Genomic DNA, 16341 nt, shown 5'->3' on the forward strand with positions numbered 1-16341 from the left:
GACATCATTACTTTCATCTGTATTGTACTTGGGGCCACAAGCCACTGTTGCCTATAGCAATTTTATTTGTGCCCCTAATAGCCCAGTGAGATCCTGATAGATTAACTACTATTTCCTTAGACCCATAAGAAACTCAACCCAATCAGAGAGACTGTATGACTTGGGCAAAGTCACAACACTATTAAGTGGCAAAACCAGGGCTTTCCTTTGCCATAGTGACTCATGTGCTACTTCTCACTCCCCTAGAAAGGCTCTGAGGAAATCAGGCTATTCTCCAGATGCCACTGTGGGGCTCTATCTCTGGCCTCTAAGCCCCTGGAGACAGTCTAACCACCTGCTCCTGTGTTCTGACTATTCCAGTGAGCGGCCTGCCCATACCTAGCATTGCTCAGTGAGGCCAATATGCTGGGTGGGCACAGCTCATGAGCACACCCTCAGTTGGAAAAGGCAAGCCTGGGAAAATGTGCCATTTGTTGGCCACCCCCTTCTGAGGGAGAGAGGCACAGAGGAGACAGACAGTGTCTGAGCCCAGATTCTATTGCATTCTCAGGCTGAGCTAGGCTTGGCTGGGCCGTGCCGTGCCATGGCATGGCTCAAGGCAGCAGTGACACTCCATTAACGCTTAGAAGGACAAGACTACCCAATACCCAAGACCCAGGGCTCTTGTGCTTCCAACTGTGTACTTTCTGCCCACACACACTTCAGCGCCTCTGGCTGGCAGACTCAGCCAGGCGTGGTACCTGTGCCCACGTCCTTTATCCAATGGTAAAAAATGAACTTTCGTCTCAAGGAATCAGTGTAACCCCCTCCTCTAAATCTCACTCTCCAAACCAGGCCAAACAAAGAGAGACACAGCCCAAGTAGAAAGCCCAAGGTCACAGACCTCAGGATTGAACCTCCTCATCTCAACCATCAGGAAGGCCAGGTGGAGTATGGAAGAGAGTAAAAAGAGTGAGGACCTTGAAGCCAGCCAACATAGGTTTCCATCCCTGTTCCTCCACCTAGGAGACCGACCCCCCCTAGGTCTCATTCTTCATCTTCAAGTGGGACCATAACACACATCTCATACTTTATAGGGTCTAAATGAAGAATAAATGTATCTAAGGACCCAGCCTGCTGGGTGTCCAGTTAATGGCAGCAATTATGTGACTGGTAATTGCTGCTTACTTAGCACTTTCACATCCCTTTTCCCATCTGACTGGTCCACATACACACACAGCAGGGCAGGATTATCCCCATTTTACCCATGAAGCAATTGAGGCCCCGAGAGAGTAAGTCATTTACTCAATGACACAAAGACTGTAACTCTTGGCTTCTGACCCAGCTCTGCCACTTTGGGACTGCTCTGAGCTTCCAGTTCCCCACCTGTAACATGGGGGCAATGCCACTACTTCAGAGGACAGCAGTAAAGATGACATGAGACAAGTAAGAGCTGACACACTTCCAGTACCCACTGGGCACTAGCTCTGCCAAGCACTACATAGGCACACAATTCCCCAAGGAAGTAGATTTTATTATTCCCACTTAAATGGACAAGAAAAATAAAACTTAGCACAGTTGAGAAATCTGTCCAAAGTTACACAGCCTGGAAGTAGAGGCTGCCAAATGGCCACCAAAACATCCAATAAATATAAAGTGCCCACATGTAACAGGGCCTCAATACCTGTTACATTCCCTTCCTTTTCCTTTACTGACCAGAAGAGAGCCACTACCCTCTGTGCTGAGAGGGCAAGAGTGAGCGAGACAAAAGTGTGGAAAACTGGGAAGTGGATATGCACAGAGAGCACAGCCAATCACAGATCCAGGGACAACAAGGGTGGGGGAGCTCCCTGTTCCCACCCAGAGCTGGAAAAAGAAGTGAGGATAAACAAAAGACTGACCTACTTTGCACACTGAGTAACAACCTCTGGAGTTCATTAACCTAAGAGGCAGTAATGACTAAAAGTATAAATAGCTTTTATGCCAGCTCCATAATAACCGATGATAGGAAAATGGAATATAAGAGAGGGTGGGTTGGCGGTGTACAAATGGCTGATGATCAGGGCTGCAAGGCCTGTGAAGTCACCCAGTGAGTCCACCTCATCCCAAATAGCCAAGGTGGCCTATAAACCAAAGGGTAAGTGATCTGCCCAAGGCTACCCTGTGAGTCAGTGTGGAAAAGGAAGACGGTCTGCAGCAGCCTGGCACTCCTTCCTGTGGCCTGGCAGCCCCAGGCTTGGAGGTAGGGCAGTGTCCAGGCTCCCCATCTGGGTGAGAGTCTGGCTTGCTTCTCTCTCCACTACTCCCAGAGCAAGCCAGTTCTAGGCCTGCCTCCCTTTCCCATAAGGAATTCTCTGGCTTTGTTCCTTCCCAGGCCTGGGTCAGTGCACAATGGTAAACAGGTTCTCTCCACCCTTCTTTGGCCTCAGTGCCCTGGGCCTCTGCCCAGTTCTCTACTCTGCTCAGCCCCGCCCCCCTCGATGTCAGAGGCAAGAAATGGTTCCTTTAAGCGCCAGCCTTGCTGGCTCCAAAAGGCAAGGAATCCCCCTTCCTCCATGCCAACTCAGATAAGGAAAGGCACTGACCATAGCAAAACCCCCAGGGCAGCTCTCCCTGACAAATGCAGAGATTATGGAGACTACTCTCAACAGAAGTCATCCCTTCCCCAAGCCCCCACCCCTACCGGAGAGTATTAATTGAAATTCCCCACTGGCAATGGGGTCCTCAGGTCACATTCTCACTGTGGACACCTGGGGGCCCCCATGACTCCTATATGGACTCCCTCACCTATCCTTACAAAACTGCTAGATTTTATTAATAGATCTTATCAAATTAGTCTTGACTCGCTACCTTATCTTTGCCAAGAGTCCCTCAAGGCTCCCTACTGCCCTCCTTGTCCAAGAGAAACCTCAGGCCCTGGCTCTCTAGCCCTCCTATTCCCCCTACACAGCCCTCTTTTCCCCCAGCCCTTTCTCTAGAGGGCCCCCTCTCTGAGCTGCCCTCCCTCACCCCAACCCCGACTCTAACTCAGCCCCACTCATCTTCTGAGGCCTCATTCAGAATACTCTCTCATCTCTACAAGGCCTTTCCTAACCACTCCAGTGACAGAACACAATCAGCACCTCATTATATCCCATACACATCTCTTAAGCCTGTGTTCCAGACGCTGAATCTCCAAAGTTGAATAAAACGTAGTCCCTGCCCTTGAGGAAGTCAGTCTGGCAGAGGAGACAGATGGGTGAGTAAATAACTATCACACACAGAAGTGCTATCACAAAGCAAGTAGAAGGCGTTAGGAGACTGCGAGAAGTCTCCAGGATGGGGTGGAGGGGGTTTAGGGAAAGTTTTAACGGGAAGCTGACTTTAGAGATGGTCCTTAAAGGATGACAGGAAGTGGCCAGGGTAAGAAAGGGGAAAGAGCACACCAGGCAGAAGACCCAGTGTGAGAGAGCACAAGTTGAGAGAAAAGGGCCTGGCTTATTTGGGGAATGTGGGCAGTCTAGTGGAGCGAGTCTGGCTTCTCCACCCAACTGTCCGGTTTGCTCTGCTGAGGAAGCATTCCCCGAGAAGGTGCGCTCTAGGGGACACTCTGCAGCGTATCCTGGCCCTAGCTGGTGCTCAATAAACGTGCATTAGTAGATTCATCAGCTTTGTGACCTCACGCACAATGAGTTTCGGTTTTTTCCACACCAAGGTGGGAATACAGTCCTCTACCTTGAGAACAGGTAGGAAAAGCACAAACACAAAAAGAGCTTGATAAAGGGCACTCCTCTCGCCTGATACCAGCTCTGGATCATCCCTGAAGCCCAGCACAGGGCTAAGCACAGATGCGCCTGATGATGGCCTTTTACAACATTATAATTCTATATTCAATTAACATAATTGCAGCAGTCTGTTATAACACTTACCAGGCATTTGCTATGGACCAGACATGGTGCTCAGCACTTAAATTATTTCATTTAATCCTGACAACAAGCACATAAAATGGGTCCTCTAATTATCCCTCACCTCCACCCCCAACTTCTGCTGAGGAAAAAATTCAGGTTTTCAGCAAGCCAGTAACTAATATCCAGGGTGAGCAGAGGACAGATATGGGAGGTGAACCCAGGCTCTGCTCCTCTCCTGCTCTGTCACTAAACTCTAGCACTGACTGTTGTCCACTAGGCTGGGTGTACATAAGCCTTGCTCCCAGGGAGCTTGAAGCTTGGCGGATGCAGAGCCATAAACTGTGTGGTGCATGGCAAGTCACTTTACTGCTCTGGGTTTTGGTATCTGCCTGTGCAAAATGGAGATTATGATGATAACTACATCTCACAGAGTTAAATGAGGAGGTATTGGTGAAAGCCTGGTCCACCATGCAGGCTAATCTATGAAATGGCATTCCCATGTGACTATGCTGGGAGGATGGATAGGTCACTCAGAGGCAGGACAGGAAGCTCAGGATGAAAGTCTACAAAGGGAATTCACTGGTGCCCTAGTGGTTAAGGATCTGGTGATGTCACTGCTGGTGCTTGGGTTGCTGCTGTGATGGGGTTGGATCCCGGGCCCAGGAACTTCCACATGCCATGGGCATGGCCAAAAAAATTAAAAAACAAAACAAACAAGTAAACAACAACAACAACAAAAAAACTATCTACAGGGAACACAGAAGGAGGATAGTGGTCATGATGAAGCAAATTGACTCCTTCCCCAAGAGGGCAGAGGCCCCAGATAGGCTTTGAATTGCACCTTTCAGGAGTCCCATGCCTGTTCCCTGCTTTATTGTCACAGACCAAGGAGAAGGAAGATTGAGAGCTTGAATCAGGGCCCTAAGAGTCAGGGTCACCTGAGGGCTCTGTTCCAAGTGACTCAATGAGGAACTAACTGGGGGATTCCCAACCTGCCCTAGCAGGTCAGAAAGCGCTAGGTCACAAGCTGAATGGGACTGGCTCTGTCTTACCCCCAAGGTCCAAGGGTGAGTAGGCAGAGCACATGAGGGAATCTGGATCTTCATACCCATGCCGCCTTGTTCTCTCACCTTTATGCCAAAGGCCTAAAGTGAACTTCAAAGGATAATTCACACTCTAATTATAAGAGCCACCATGTACCACAGAACTCTCACTTTGTGACAGACACTGTGCCAGGTGTTTTTTACCAACATTATCGCCCTTATTTCTCATAGCCATAACTGGTGTTGGGCCAGTTCCCTCTCCCAATGCTACCACCTAGCCCATTTACAGACTCAGAGAGCCCACACGGCTAGAAAGTAATGGAGCCAGGACTTGAAGCCATGTCTGCTGGTGTCTTGAACCCAGGTTCTTCCCAGAGAAAGACCCAGGTCCAAATTTAGGTTCTCCTTTTTTTTTGTGAAACCAAGACAGAGAGGGAAAGAAAAGACAGAGCTTCCTCCAAAAGTTGTTGCCTAGGAAGGACTGTTTCTGGACACACAGAATCCAGGGCCCCAAGTGCACAGAGGAGAAACAAGAGTTCTCCACACTATGCTCCTGGGCACCCTTACCACCCAGCGGCCCCTGCCTTGTCTTGGGGTATACGTGAGGGGCTGTTGTGGAAACCTGGGACAGGAAGTATGCCATCCTTTATAGCAACTCAACAACAAAAATAACTTGAAAAGCCTACTAGTAGGAGAAGTGTAGACACTTGGGGCTGGACCAAAGTCCTAAAGCCAGAACAGGAAGAGGGAGGAGAGGCCACCCAGTGGCAACCAACTTTGGTAAGATGGAAAACTGGGAAGGAGAAATCCTGGCTCCCAAGCACAGTTCCATCACTTAGTCAATTTTGGTTTCTTTGTCTGTAAACAGGGCAAAATAAAACTTACCCTACTGATTTCCCATTGCTCCTATAAGGATTACTGCAAGGCAATAAGAATGAAAGCACTCTGCAGACTACAGAGCCTGACAAATCAAAGCATTCTTTGATCTGATGACACTCCCAAAGACAAGAGGACCACTGGTCTGACAAACAAAGAAAAGTCCTCTCACAAGAGGAACAGAGCATGCTGGGAGCATTGGCCTCTGTGCTGTGATGACCCCTTGCACTTGTGTACCTGCTAAAAAATTTCTCAAAGCCCTTTTCATATACTCCAAGGTCAGTCTCAGGATGTTAGAAGCAGAAGAACTTTTTGACATCATCCATTAAAACTGCCTTAGTTCAGGAATTCCCACCATGGCACAATGGGTTAGGAATCAGATTGCAGCGGCTCAAGTCACTGAAGAGGTGTGGGTTTGATCCCCAGCCCAGCACATGGGTTAAAGGATCTGCCATTGCCACAGCTGCTGCATAGGTAGCAGCTGCAGCTCAGATTTGGTCCCTGGCCCAGAAATGTCTATATGCCATGGGTGTGGCTGTAAAATATAAAAACAAACAAAAAACTAAGTTTACAGGCAGGGGAAACTGAGGCTTAGAAAGATTAAGCAACCTTTTCAAGGTCACAAAGCTAGTTAGGGGCCCAGTGAGGCCCAGGACTCTGGTCTCTGACCTCTGTTCATCAGTCTTTGTTTACATTTGTCCCTAATCCAGTTATCTCGTTTGATCCTCATAATCCTGTTGCCTTCCTTTAAAGTGGACAGTGGGCTGGTGCTGACTCTGCTTTGTCACAGCCCTGAACTCCCCAAGGTGCCTGGCATGGCTGGCATACCCAGGGCACATCAAGGGGTTCTTTGTCTCTCTCCAGTAGGAGAGTGGGTTAGCTGGCCTGGTTGGAAGGGATGGATGGAGTGAGTGGAACTGAGCTTTGTGGTCTCTGCCCAGTAAACATATTAGATGGCAGGGAAGGCTGCAAGGAGGGCTAGAGTCCTCTCCAGGGAGAGAGGAGTAAGGCTGAGGGCATGGGAGACCTACCTTAGGGTGGTGTGCAGCTAGGGAAAGCAGGTTTGGAGCTTTGGGGCACAGCATATGCTGCTGATCAGGGGGAGGCAGATGGCAGCTGAGGGCTGACTTCATCTCACCTTAAGTCTTTATTCTGGTCCTGGAGCTGGTGCTTGGCTGGAAGTAGAAGCAAGTCCAAAACCTATGAGAAGGTGAACCTCAGCCCTCAGGAGCACCACCACCCATTTCTTAGAGGTGATTCTGCCTGGATATGCATATTTAGGCTAGTATGGGAAAGGGCTCTCAACCCAGGGGTCAAGGTGCCAGCACTGGATGCACCACTGACACTTGTGGTTTGTGACTTAAGCACATCCCCTCACCTGACCACAGGGCTAATGCTCCCTGCTTTTCATCCACCACGTACTATGTACGCAGCCATGTGCTAGGCTCTGGGAATATACTCCTGTCCTCCTAGGACCTAGAGCCTAGTAGGGAAGTTTGACATCCAAGCAGTAGATAAAGTTATGGCTTTCCCTGTGGTAAGAAGGCCCCAGGATGGCTAGGGCCACTATGGCTTGGTCAGGGCCTTCCCAACTCCTCACCAGTCCACACAGCCAGTCAGGCACCAAGCCCTACCGATTTGCTGCCTCTTTATCCTCATAGCTCCAGAATTCTTCCAGGCCTTTCTACCACCCTCCTGAGCTGTCCCAAACTCTCCCAACTGGTCTCACTACCTGCAGTCCAGTTCCTCTTTATGCAATCTTCCAAGCCAGCACCAAACTGACCCTAACAAAACATAGGAGGCCTCAGTTTAACATTCAAGGCCAGGAGTTCCCGTCGTGGCACAGTGGTTAACGAATCCGACTAGGAACCATGAGGTTGCGGGTTCGGTCCCTGCCCTTGCTCAGTGGGTTAATGATCCGGCATTGCCGTGAGCTGTGGTGTAGGTTGCAGACGTGGCTCGGATAACACGTTGCTGTGGCTCTGGCATAGGCCGGTGGCTACAGCTCCGATTTGACCCCTAGCCTGGGAACCTCCATATGCCGCGGGAGCGGCCCAAGAAATAGCTAAAAAAAAAAAAAAAAAAAAAGGACAAAAAACATTCAAGGCCAAATTCTGCCCAACCTACTTTCCTACCCTCTCCTTGCTTCACATCATCCTCCCACCTCCTGTTCCTGTCACCTGTGCACTTAGCACACCATAGTTTTCAAACAGCTGGCTTCTAGGGGGACTTTACACAAGAGTCCCCTCCCACACAATGGAATGCCCTTCCTTGCTCCTTCTGAGACCTGAAACAAATGCCCCTTCTTTCTGGGCTCCTATAGGTGGAGCTGGCTGCTTTTTCCTATATATTCCCAGAGCAACCACATGCCTCCATTACAGCCTTTATTGTTCAACAACGTGATGATTGTTTGTGCTTCTATTTTCCAACCCATCTGTGAAACAAGGCAAGGATGTTTTGATCAACTCTGTATCCCTTGTCCTAATCACAGGGCTGCCAGAGTAGGTGCTCAATAAATGTTTGATAAATAAAGTCACTGCTAAGATGGATAAACTGATGAAAGTAAGCCTTGGCTTTCTCTCCCAGGCTCCTGAATCTGCTGTCTACTTCCCTACATGAAGAGCAGCAAAGAGGTAAGCTGTGCCAGCCTCTGAGGAACTGGACATAGCATGGAGTGGATTACGGTAGGGTGGGATAGAGGAGGGAAAGAGAAAGATGAGATGAGGAACGCCTAAGCTGGCAGCTTCCCTAAAATCCTGGACCAGGGGCTTCTAGGCAGGTGAAGCATCAGGAGATCTGGTTTGCCAGTGGAGCAGCCAGGAGAGTTTTCTCTCTGCCAAGCAGGGTTCCTGGGCCCAATATAGCAGATTTGGAGTTCCCACCTTGGCACAGCGGAAACGAATCCAACTAGGAACCATGAGGTTTCGGGTTCAATCCCTGGCCCTGCTCAGTGGGTTAAGAATCCGGCATTGCCATGAGCTGTGGTGTAGGTTGCATATGCAGCTCGGATCTGGCGTTGTTGTGGTTCTGATGTAAGCCAGCAACAACAGCTCCAATTAGACCCCTAGGCTGGGAACCTCCATATGCCGCGAGTGAGGCCCCCAAAAGACAAAAGACAAAAATAAAATAAAATAAATAAAAATAAATAAAAAAACAAAACAACAACAACAACAAAAAATATAGTAGCACATTTGCCAGAAGTAGAGGAAGCAGCTAAAGTAGGCCTCCTCTGATTCAAATGTGCTGCCCACACAATAAGAGTGTGATCAGCTAGGACACTGACAATGGGTGGATGACAGCTGGGTTCTGCTCTGGAGGTTTATCTTGGCTTGGAATGAGGAAGAGAATGGGCGGATCCATATAGCTGTGGTAGCAATGGGCTGAAAGTTAGAAGATCTAGGATCCCCCTGCCGAAATCTGGTTCTACTGTTAACTAAGTGCAAGGGTTCTCCAATCTCACCTGTACAGGGTACATAATCCCTGACTTACCAACAAAAAAACACTTCTTCCAAAGGCACAGACTGGATATCAAATTCAGATGGCCATTAGGCAGTATTTTGAGGCCAAGAGTAATGCAGTGTAGATGCTGGCCTTCGGCGGGCTAGAACAAGCCTGATCTGGCCATGATTCCTGGGCCTCCCCAAAGATCTTCTTCACTTGGTCTTTCCTGGCTTGGCTGGCCATGGACTTTGACTGTACTGACCTGCCTTGCCCTCCACACTGGGATGGGGAGGTAGCCAGGTATCTGCTAACTCCTGCTCTGGGTATAGGGGCCTCAGGGACTGGTAAGCACCTGATACCCTGCTTGCTGCCACATTAGCAAGGCTTAGTCATTGAATTCAGTTTGAGAAACTGGTTCTAGTCCCAGTTCTGCCATCTACCAACTGGCAAACCTTGGATGCTTTCTTCTGAGATCTTCTGTGTGCTCGTCTACAAAACAGGATAACCACTCCGCTCAGGGGAAAGTGAGGGTTCACCATGGGTTAGGGTTCACCCTGCCCACTGGGGATGGACCTCACTGACATTCATCATCTCAGCCAGAGATAGAAAACAGAAAATGAAATGACAGGACCACTAGCTACTCCAATCTCTACGAAGAGGCAGGACAGTCATTGAGTACTTACTGTGTTGTCAGGCTCTTTTCAAACATCAGCTCATTTAAACATCACAACAATCCTGCAAAGTCAGTATTATGATAACCATTTCATGTGAGAAACTGAGGCTCAGAAAAATGAAGCAATACGTTGAAGGTCACACAGATGGCCAGACTCCAGAGTTAATGTGAGGAGGGAGCACAGAGCACCTTCTTTCCCTAACTCAGTGTAAACAGATTGGGAGGCTGGACCAGAGCCAGGCCTCACTGGCCCCCTGAAGGTCCTGTTTCAGACCCAGATGCTAGGAGGACAAAACATCAAGCAGGTCTCACCGCTTTATCTCTTTCCCACAGCTTAAGATTTCCTAGCAGGCGGACACACAGGCACCTTCCCAGGGCAGCAGCTGGTGCACTGTCCCCCTCCTTCATCAAGTCAAGTCTTGTCTGAGGCCCTAGAACACCCACAGGGTTACCAAACCGGATTTTCCTTTGATGCCGGAGAAAGAGAAGGAAGAGAGAAAACGAAGGACCTGTGGTCCAGAGTCACAGACTAGGGCCCCACATGTGCAGCAGTCTCCTGCCAGATGGGCCACCCGGGGACCATTCCACTGCCAGCTCCATGTTCTCCTGGGAACTGTCATAGCTCAAGAAAAGAGGATGTTTTGAACTTATAAACTGGAGAAGGAGGTAGAAAACCAGGGAGGCAGGCCCCGGCCTGCCAGAAGGGCCCTGACCCAACAAAACCTGGCACAGACCAAACTATAGGGATGTCAATTAAGCCAATTCTACAGTCTCCAAAGTCATGGGCAGCCGTTGTTGGCTAGAAGAAGTGGAGGGCCCAGGGGACAGGGGATTCAGCAGAAGACAATACTGCTATTCCAGATGTTTTTCCCTGGGCCCAGTTCAGATCCCTCTCTTCCCTAACAGGAAGCCAACACCCACGGGATCCCAGAAAGCATAGTTCCTCACCTCATCTGGCCTGCAGCACTGAGCAGACTGAAGCTGGGTGGGAAACTCCAGCTTCAGGAGGCCAGTCCTCTGTACCCATGCCACCACAGGGACCTTCACTGGCTGGCTGCCTTCTTGCCTTTCCCCACTTACTGGCTACTGCTCAAGAGTAGGTAGGGACCATCTTGGTTCAAAAGACAGACAAGGTGAAGTAGAAAGGGCCTAGGGCTGAGAATAAGGAGTTCTGGGTTCAGTTCTTGGCTTTGCTCCTAACTGACTGAAGAGATGAGGTGAATCCCTTCTCTCAGGCCTCAAGGTTACTTATCTATGTAAGGATGGCCATCTCTGAGGTCTTACTTTGAAATGTCTAGCAGTAAAAGTCATTTGGTAAATAAATATTAACTGAGCATTTACTTCTCTGCAGGCCTGAGAAAAAGGTGAATAAGTTTGGACTCAGTTCTGAAGCTGATCGGTCTAATAAAGTGGTAATGACCACATATTCTTACCCTTGCTGGGCCATCCTCGTTAGCCTCTTACATTGCTGAGGGAACCAAAGTGCTGAGCTAGGAGTTCACCTGTGGTGCAGCAGGTTAAGGATCCAGCATTGTTACTGCAGCAGCTTGGGTTGCTGCTATGGTGTGGGTTCAATCCCTGGCCCAGCAACTTTCACATAAAAAAGTGCTGAGCTAAACCAGGGCAAGTGAGAGCAGAAAGGTTCCTGCTATGAACTTTCTGTTCTACCTGTCCAGCCCTTGATTTTCTGCTGGGGCCATAGGCCATATTAATGGATGGTAAATGCAGTGGAAATTGTCCTGACTTGGGAGTCAGAAATCCTGCATTCAAGACCTGATTCTGCCACTAACATGCTGTATGATTTTCTTTTTTTTTTTTTAGGGCTGCACCTGCAGCACATGGAAGTTCTCAGGCTAGGGGTCGAATTGGAGCTGCAGCCATAGCAATGAGGGACCTAAGCCGCCTCTGCAATCTACACCACAGCTCACAGCAATTCCGGATCCTTTAACCCACTGAGTGAAGACAGTGATCGAACCCACATTATTGTGGATACTAGTTGGGTTCTTAACCCGCTGAGCCACAACAGAAATTCCCCATGCTTAAGCAAGGTTTTCTCTTCTCTGGGCCTGAGTTCCCTCATCTCTATAAATTACAGTTAAGCTGGTCAATCTCTTAAGATCCCTTTTAGCTTAAAGGGTCTATGATTTTATGACCTACTCAGGCCAGGCACCGAACACTCAACTGAGTGGGGTAGCTTCTGATTTGCATTCTTTCCCATCCCCCCAGCTCCTGGCAACTGCCAAAACTTATCATCTTGAGACAACCTTTGGCCTAGAATGGCTAAAATGGACCTTTAATCTGGAGCCAGAGTCCCCACCATCTCTGCTGCAGCCATCAGTGCTAATGTTTCACTTTTCTGGGACAGCACTTGGGCCCCACTAGCCCTCAACCACGAGACTGGATTCAGCACAACCACTCTGAAACTTCTCATAACTTCCCCTCTTATGGCCTTGGGCAGAGACTTACTTTTGACTTTTTTTGAACCACAATATAAACTAAACAGGGAACATCCCAGGCCTTCAGATACCAGAGATTTTAGGTTAGCCAACAGAGTCAAGAAAGTGAGACAGGGAGAGAGGAAGGGACCTGGAATCCCACCTCAGCCCCAGCAGTATAGACACCAAGGATGCAGAGGGTGTCTGCAAAGCCTGGGTTTGTGGTTGGAGGGTGGGGAAGACAGATGTCTGGCTGCTTGGTTGGGGACTACAGCCAAAGGGAGGTCCTCCCCTGGGGCCTTTCTCTTTCTACAAATACCAGAGATACATGCTCACTTTCTCCTCAATTTCCAGATCTTTTGAAGGAAAAGGAAACTAACATTTTTTCTGGGCCACTACTTGAGCCAGGTACTGTGCTAGGCACCTTTGAATACTTTATCTCATTTAATCCCCACAGTAATCTTGGGAGTAGGTGATACTGTTACCCTTTACAGTGAGTAAACATGCTCAGAGATTCAGGATCTTACCCATGGTCACACAGCCAGTAAGTGTGACTTCTTGCTAAATTTGGCCTTTTTCCACTATATCACCCTGCTCTGTACCCTGAGATGTGATTAAGTGCCTGATAAGCATGGTAGGAATTCTTACCTCCCAGAATTCACCAGCAAATCTGAGCTCTTCCCTCCAAGCACCCACAAATGCAACTGTGAACTCCTTTCCCACTTTTTTAGACCTCATCCCTCCCAGGACCCTGAGCCCTTGTATCTGCTCCTCATTTCAAAAATATATTCCAATTCACCTTTGGGTTCTCTCATTCCAATCCCTAGGGAACTGTGACAAAGCTTTGAGTCAGGGTGAGGGATCAGAATAAGGGGTGCTCTCTGAGTCCTGGAATGGACAAGGCTTAGCTTGCTGTGAGTAAATGGAAAGAGGCTGGAGGACACAGTCCAGTGAGTAAAAGAGAACTCTCCTTAGAGGAGGGGAGAGGCCTGCATTTCTCTCTACCTCTCCAAATGAGAAAGAGGCCTGCTGAATATGAGGATTTGGACTAGGGAAAAATCCCAGAAGTGACCTTTATGGGACTGTTTGTGTGGGGTTGAAATCTTACACATGATCAAGGCCCTTCCATAAGTCATAACAGAGGCTGGAGAAGCTTGGGCAGTCACAAATGGTGAGAGAAGGGGAGGAAGGACCCTCTGGAGTAGGGTCATGGCTGAGTCCTGTGGGCTCCCACAAGTGATTGTATGGGGCTCTCTGTTGAAGAGGAGGCCCATTGCAAGGGAGATTTGTCAATTTTGTGCACAACATTGGTCTCATGTGACAGGACAGGAGGATGGGAGTGGGATCAAGAGTCCATCCTTCCTAAAGGGATCACCAACCCATACATATGATCTCTGTGAGGACTAGGCTCAAGGAGTTCTATGTGGCTGCTCAATTTACCCCACTTAAAGGGAAGGTGCTGCTTCCCTGCCCCACATTTCTCTGCCTGCCAGCTGGGTGCCTGGGTACAGGGGATCTGGGTGTGCTAAGAGCCTGGACCCTGCTGTCTCCTGCTGCTGCCCCCCCAACCCCAGTCTGTGTTTGGAGAGGAGGTGCATGTTTCCACACCATCCACAAAGACAGTCTATCCTGAAGATGAGGTACCATCACCTTGTGGGTACTGGAAAGGGGGAGTGTCTGCCCACCTGTTGCTAATGACAGGGAGAAATCTGCCTCTGAGGGGAGAGGGGAACACGCTCTGCTCTGACCCTTCCATGAGGGGAAGGGACTGTCTGTCCCAAAGAAGGAGGGAACTGACAAATATCAGTCTATTCAGAGGTCTGTGTGTCTTGAGGTGAGGGTCAGTCTGTCCTGGAATGTAGTGTGGGCAGAGAAGTCTGTCCCTCTGAAGTCTGCCTAAGGTATACCCCTGATATGAGGGTAGTGGACTGCTAAAACAAGGGCATCTGCGGGTCGGGGGCGGGGCGGGGGGGCATGGAGAACATCGGCCTGTTGGGGGAAGGGCGGCCACCTGTGAGCCTGCCCAGGGTGGCAAAGTCAATCAACCCTAAGGCGAGGGTGGTAGTGATGGGGTTGGGACAGGTGTCAATCTGTCCGCAGTTGTGAGGAGAGCCCTTCCTGGGGGCGGGTCAGTCTGTCTGGAGGTGCGAGCAGGAGAGGTGAGGTTGGCCTGCGTGTCCCAGGCTCCAAAGTAGGCTCCAGGGTGAAAGCGGGTCAATCCGCCTGGGGGGAGGTGGGGGTGGGGCAAGGGAGATAAGGGTCGCTGGTTCCTGGTTGAGACACGTCGGTCCTTCCTGAGAGCGGCTCGGTCCGCGTCGAGGCCCTCCTCTCAGGTCCCGCGCCCGCCCCCGGCCCCGGGCCCCGGCCCCCAGCCATACTCACGCGCCCTCGGCGCCTTGCGAGCCCACGATGAAGCCGAACTTGTCGATGCGGCGCTCAGCGAAGCCGTTGGCCTCTGAGTCCGAGCCGAGAGAGCTGAGTTCATCGGCCGTTGCGGCGTCGGGGCCCGGGGCCAGGCTCTCTCGGGTCCCCGACAGGCTCCCCCTGGCTGCGGAAGCGCGCGGCCCGTTTTCTCCGCTGCTCTTCGCCATCCCGGCCGCGCCCGCTGCCTCAGCTTCAGCGGCCACCTCAGCCACCTCAGCCGCCTCAGCCGCCCGACTGCCGCCGACGCCCCGCCCACGTGCCGCGCCCATTGGTCGCAGCAAATCCGGGGGCGGGGCCCTAGGCCTTCCCCGGCGTTCCCTCCCCTCCACACCCAATGGGCGCCGTGGACCCCCAGGGCCCGCCCACCTCCCCCAGGCTGGCGCCAACCGGCCCGACGTGAGGGGGCGGGGCAGCCGTCTCCCGAAGCCCTTCCCCCCTGGGCTGCCAATCACGAGAGCTCACCTGAAAGAGCTCCTCTGGCCTTTCCGGGTTAGCCGCGACCCAGCCAGTCACCTGCAGCGCGGTGCCAGCTGAGGCCGAAGTCGTCCGTTGGGAATTCCGCATCTGCCTTCCAAGCACCCCCCACCCCCGCGAGACCCCAGGGACGTGAGTGAGGATTGCTTCACCCATTCGAGAAGCTCCGAGGAGACCCGCGGTGGTTCTGGGATTCTCCCAGCGACTCTCAGCGACTTAAAACCTAGGCCGAGCTGAAGTTCAGCAGTCCCCCACCCCAACTGCTTCTGGGGCTTTAAGTTAGGGAGACTGGGAGTTCCCTGATTAAGGATCTGGCGGGTTAAGGAACTGGCGTTGTCGCTGCTGTAGCGATCCCTGGCCCAGGAAATTTTGTTTGCCGCGGCCAGACCAAAAACAAAACAAACAAACAAACAAAAAAATAGGGAGACCTAGTTAATAAGAATAATGACCATTGTCTATTGAGCCACTCACTGCCCCAAGTTCTACCTACTATCTTTTGTAATTTGTATTTTTCCATCAGCCTTGAGAAAAATCACCTGTTTAAAGAGTATAATTCAATGTTTTAAGCATATTTATAAAGCTGTGCAACCATCACCATAATCTAACTTTAGAACATTTTCATCACCCCAAAAAGAAATTCCTATCCAGGGGTTTCTGTCTTGGCTCACCAGTTAACAAACTCAACTAGGATCCATGAGGATTTTATCCCTGGCCTCCTTCAGTGGGTTAAGGGATATCAACTCACAGAGTCATAATGATAGCTCCTCACTTAAGTACAGGTGAGCTGTGGTAAAGACTGCACACACGGCTCGAATTCTGCATTGCTGTGACCTATGCTGGCAGCTGTAACTCCAATTCAATCCCTAGCCTGGGAACTTCCATATGCCATGGGTTAGACATAAAGCAATTCCTATCCATTAGCAGTCAGTCACTCCCCATCCTTCCTCCCCCACTCCCTGGCAACTGCTAATCTGTCTCCAAAGTTCTGTTTTTTTCTGGACATTTCATATAAATGAAATCATATGTATGTGGGCTTTGTGTCTGGCTTCTATCACCCCACATGTTTTCAAGAGTCATCCATGTTGTAGTATGTATCAATTCTTCATTCC

General features: G+C 50.2%; 1 protein-coding gene across 3 annotated transcripts in view; it reads right to left on the bottom strand.

Annotated features, from left to right (window-relative positions):
• TBC1D10A (TBC1 domain family member 10A) overlaps positions 1-15098 on the bottom strand; it is a 32561-nt gene extending 17463 nt beyond the window's left edge. The window contains exons 1-2 of one of the 3 annotated variants that reach the window (XM_084993685.1): positions 10212-10330; positions 6817-6960 (exon numbers count right to left, since the gene is read on the bottom strand). Coding sequence is in view for 2 of the 3 variants with exons in the window: in XM_021072299.2 (XP_020927958.2) it covers positions 14717-15027 (311 nt within the window). In the remaining variant the exon portion in view is untranslated. Of the gene's footprint in view, positions 1-6816; positions 6961-10211; positions 10331-14716 lie in introns of those variants that run through there. The other 2 variants (XM_021072299.2, XM_084993684.1) reach the window with 2 other exon arrangements.
• Between the last annotated feature and the right edge of the window lie 1243 nt (positions 15099-16341).

The sequence above is a fragment of the Sus scrofa genome, chromosome 14 (assembly GCF_054392235.1).
Source record: "Sus scrofa isolate SSC_HxYL_T2T_F1_AM1 chromosome 14, Sscrofa_HxYL_maternal_Yorkshire_Landrace_v2.0, whole genome shotgun sequence".
NCBI lineage: Eukaryota > Metazoa > Chordata > Mammalia > Artiodactyla > Suidae > Sus > Sus scrofa.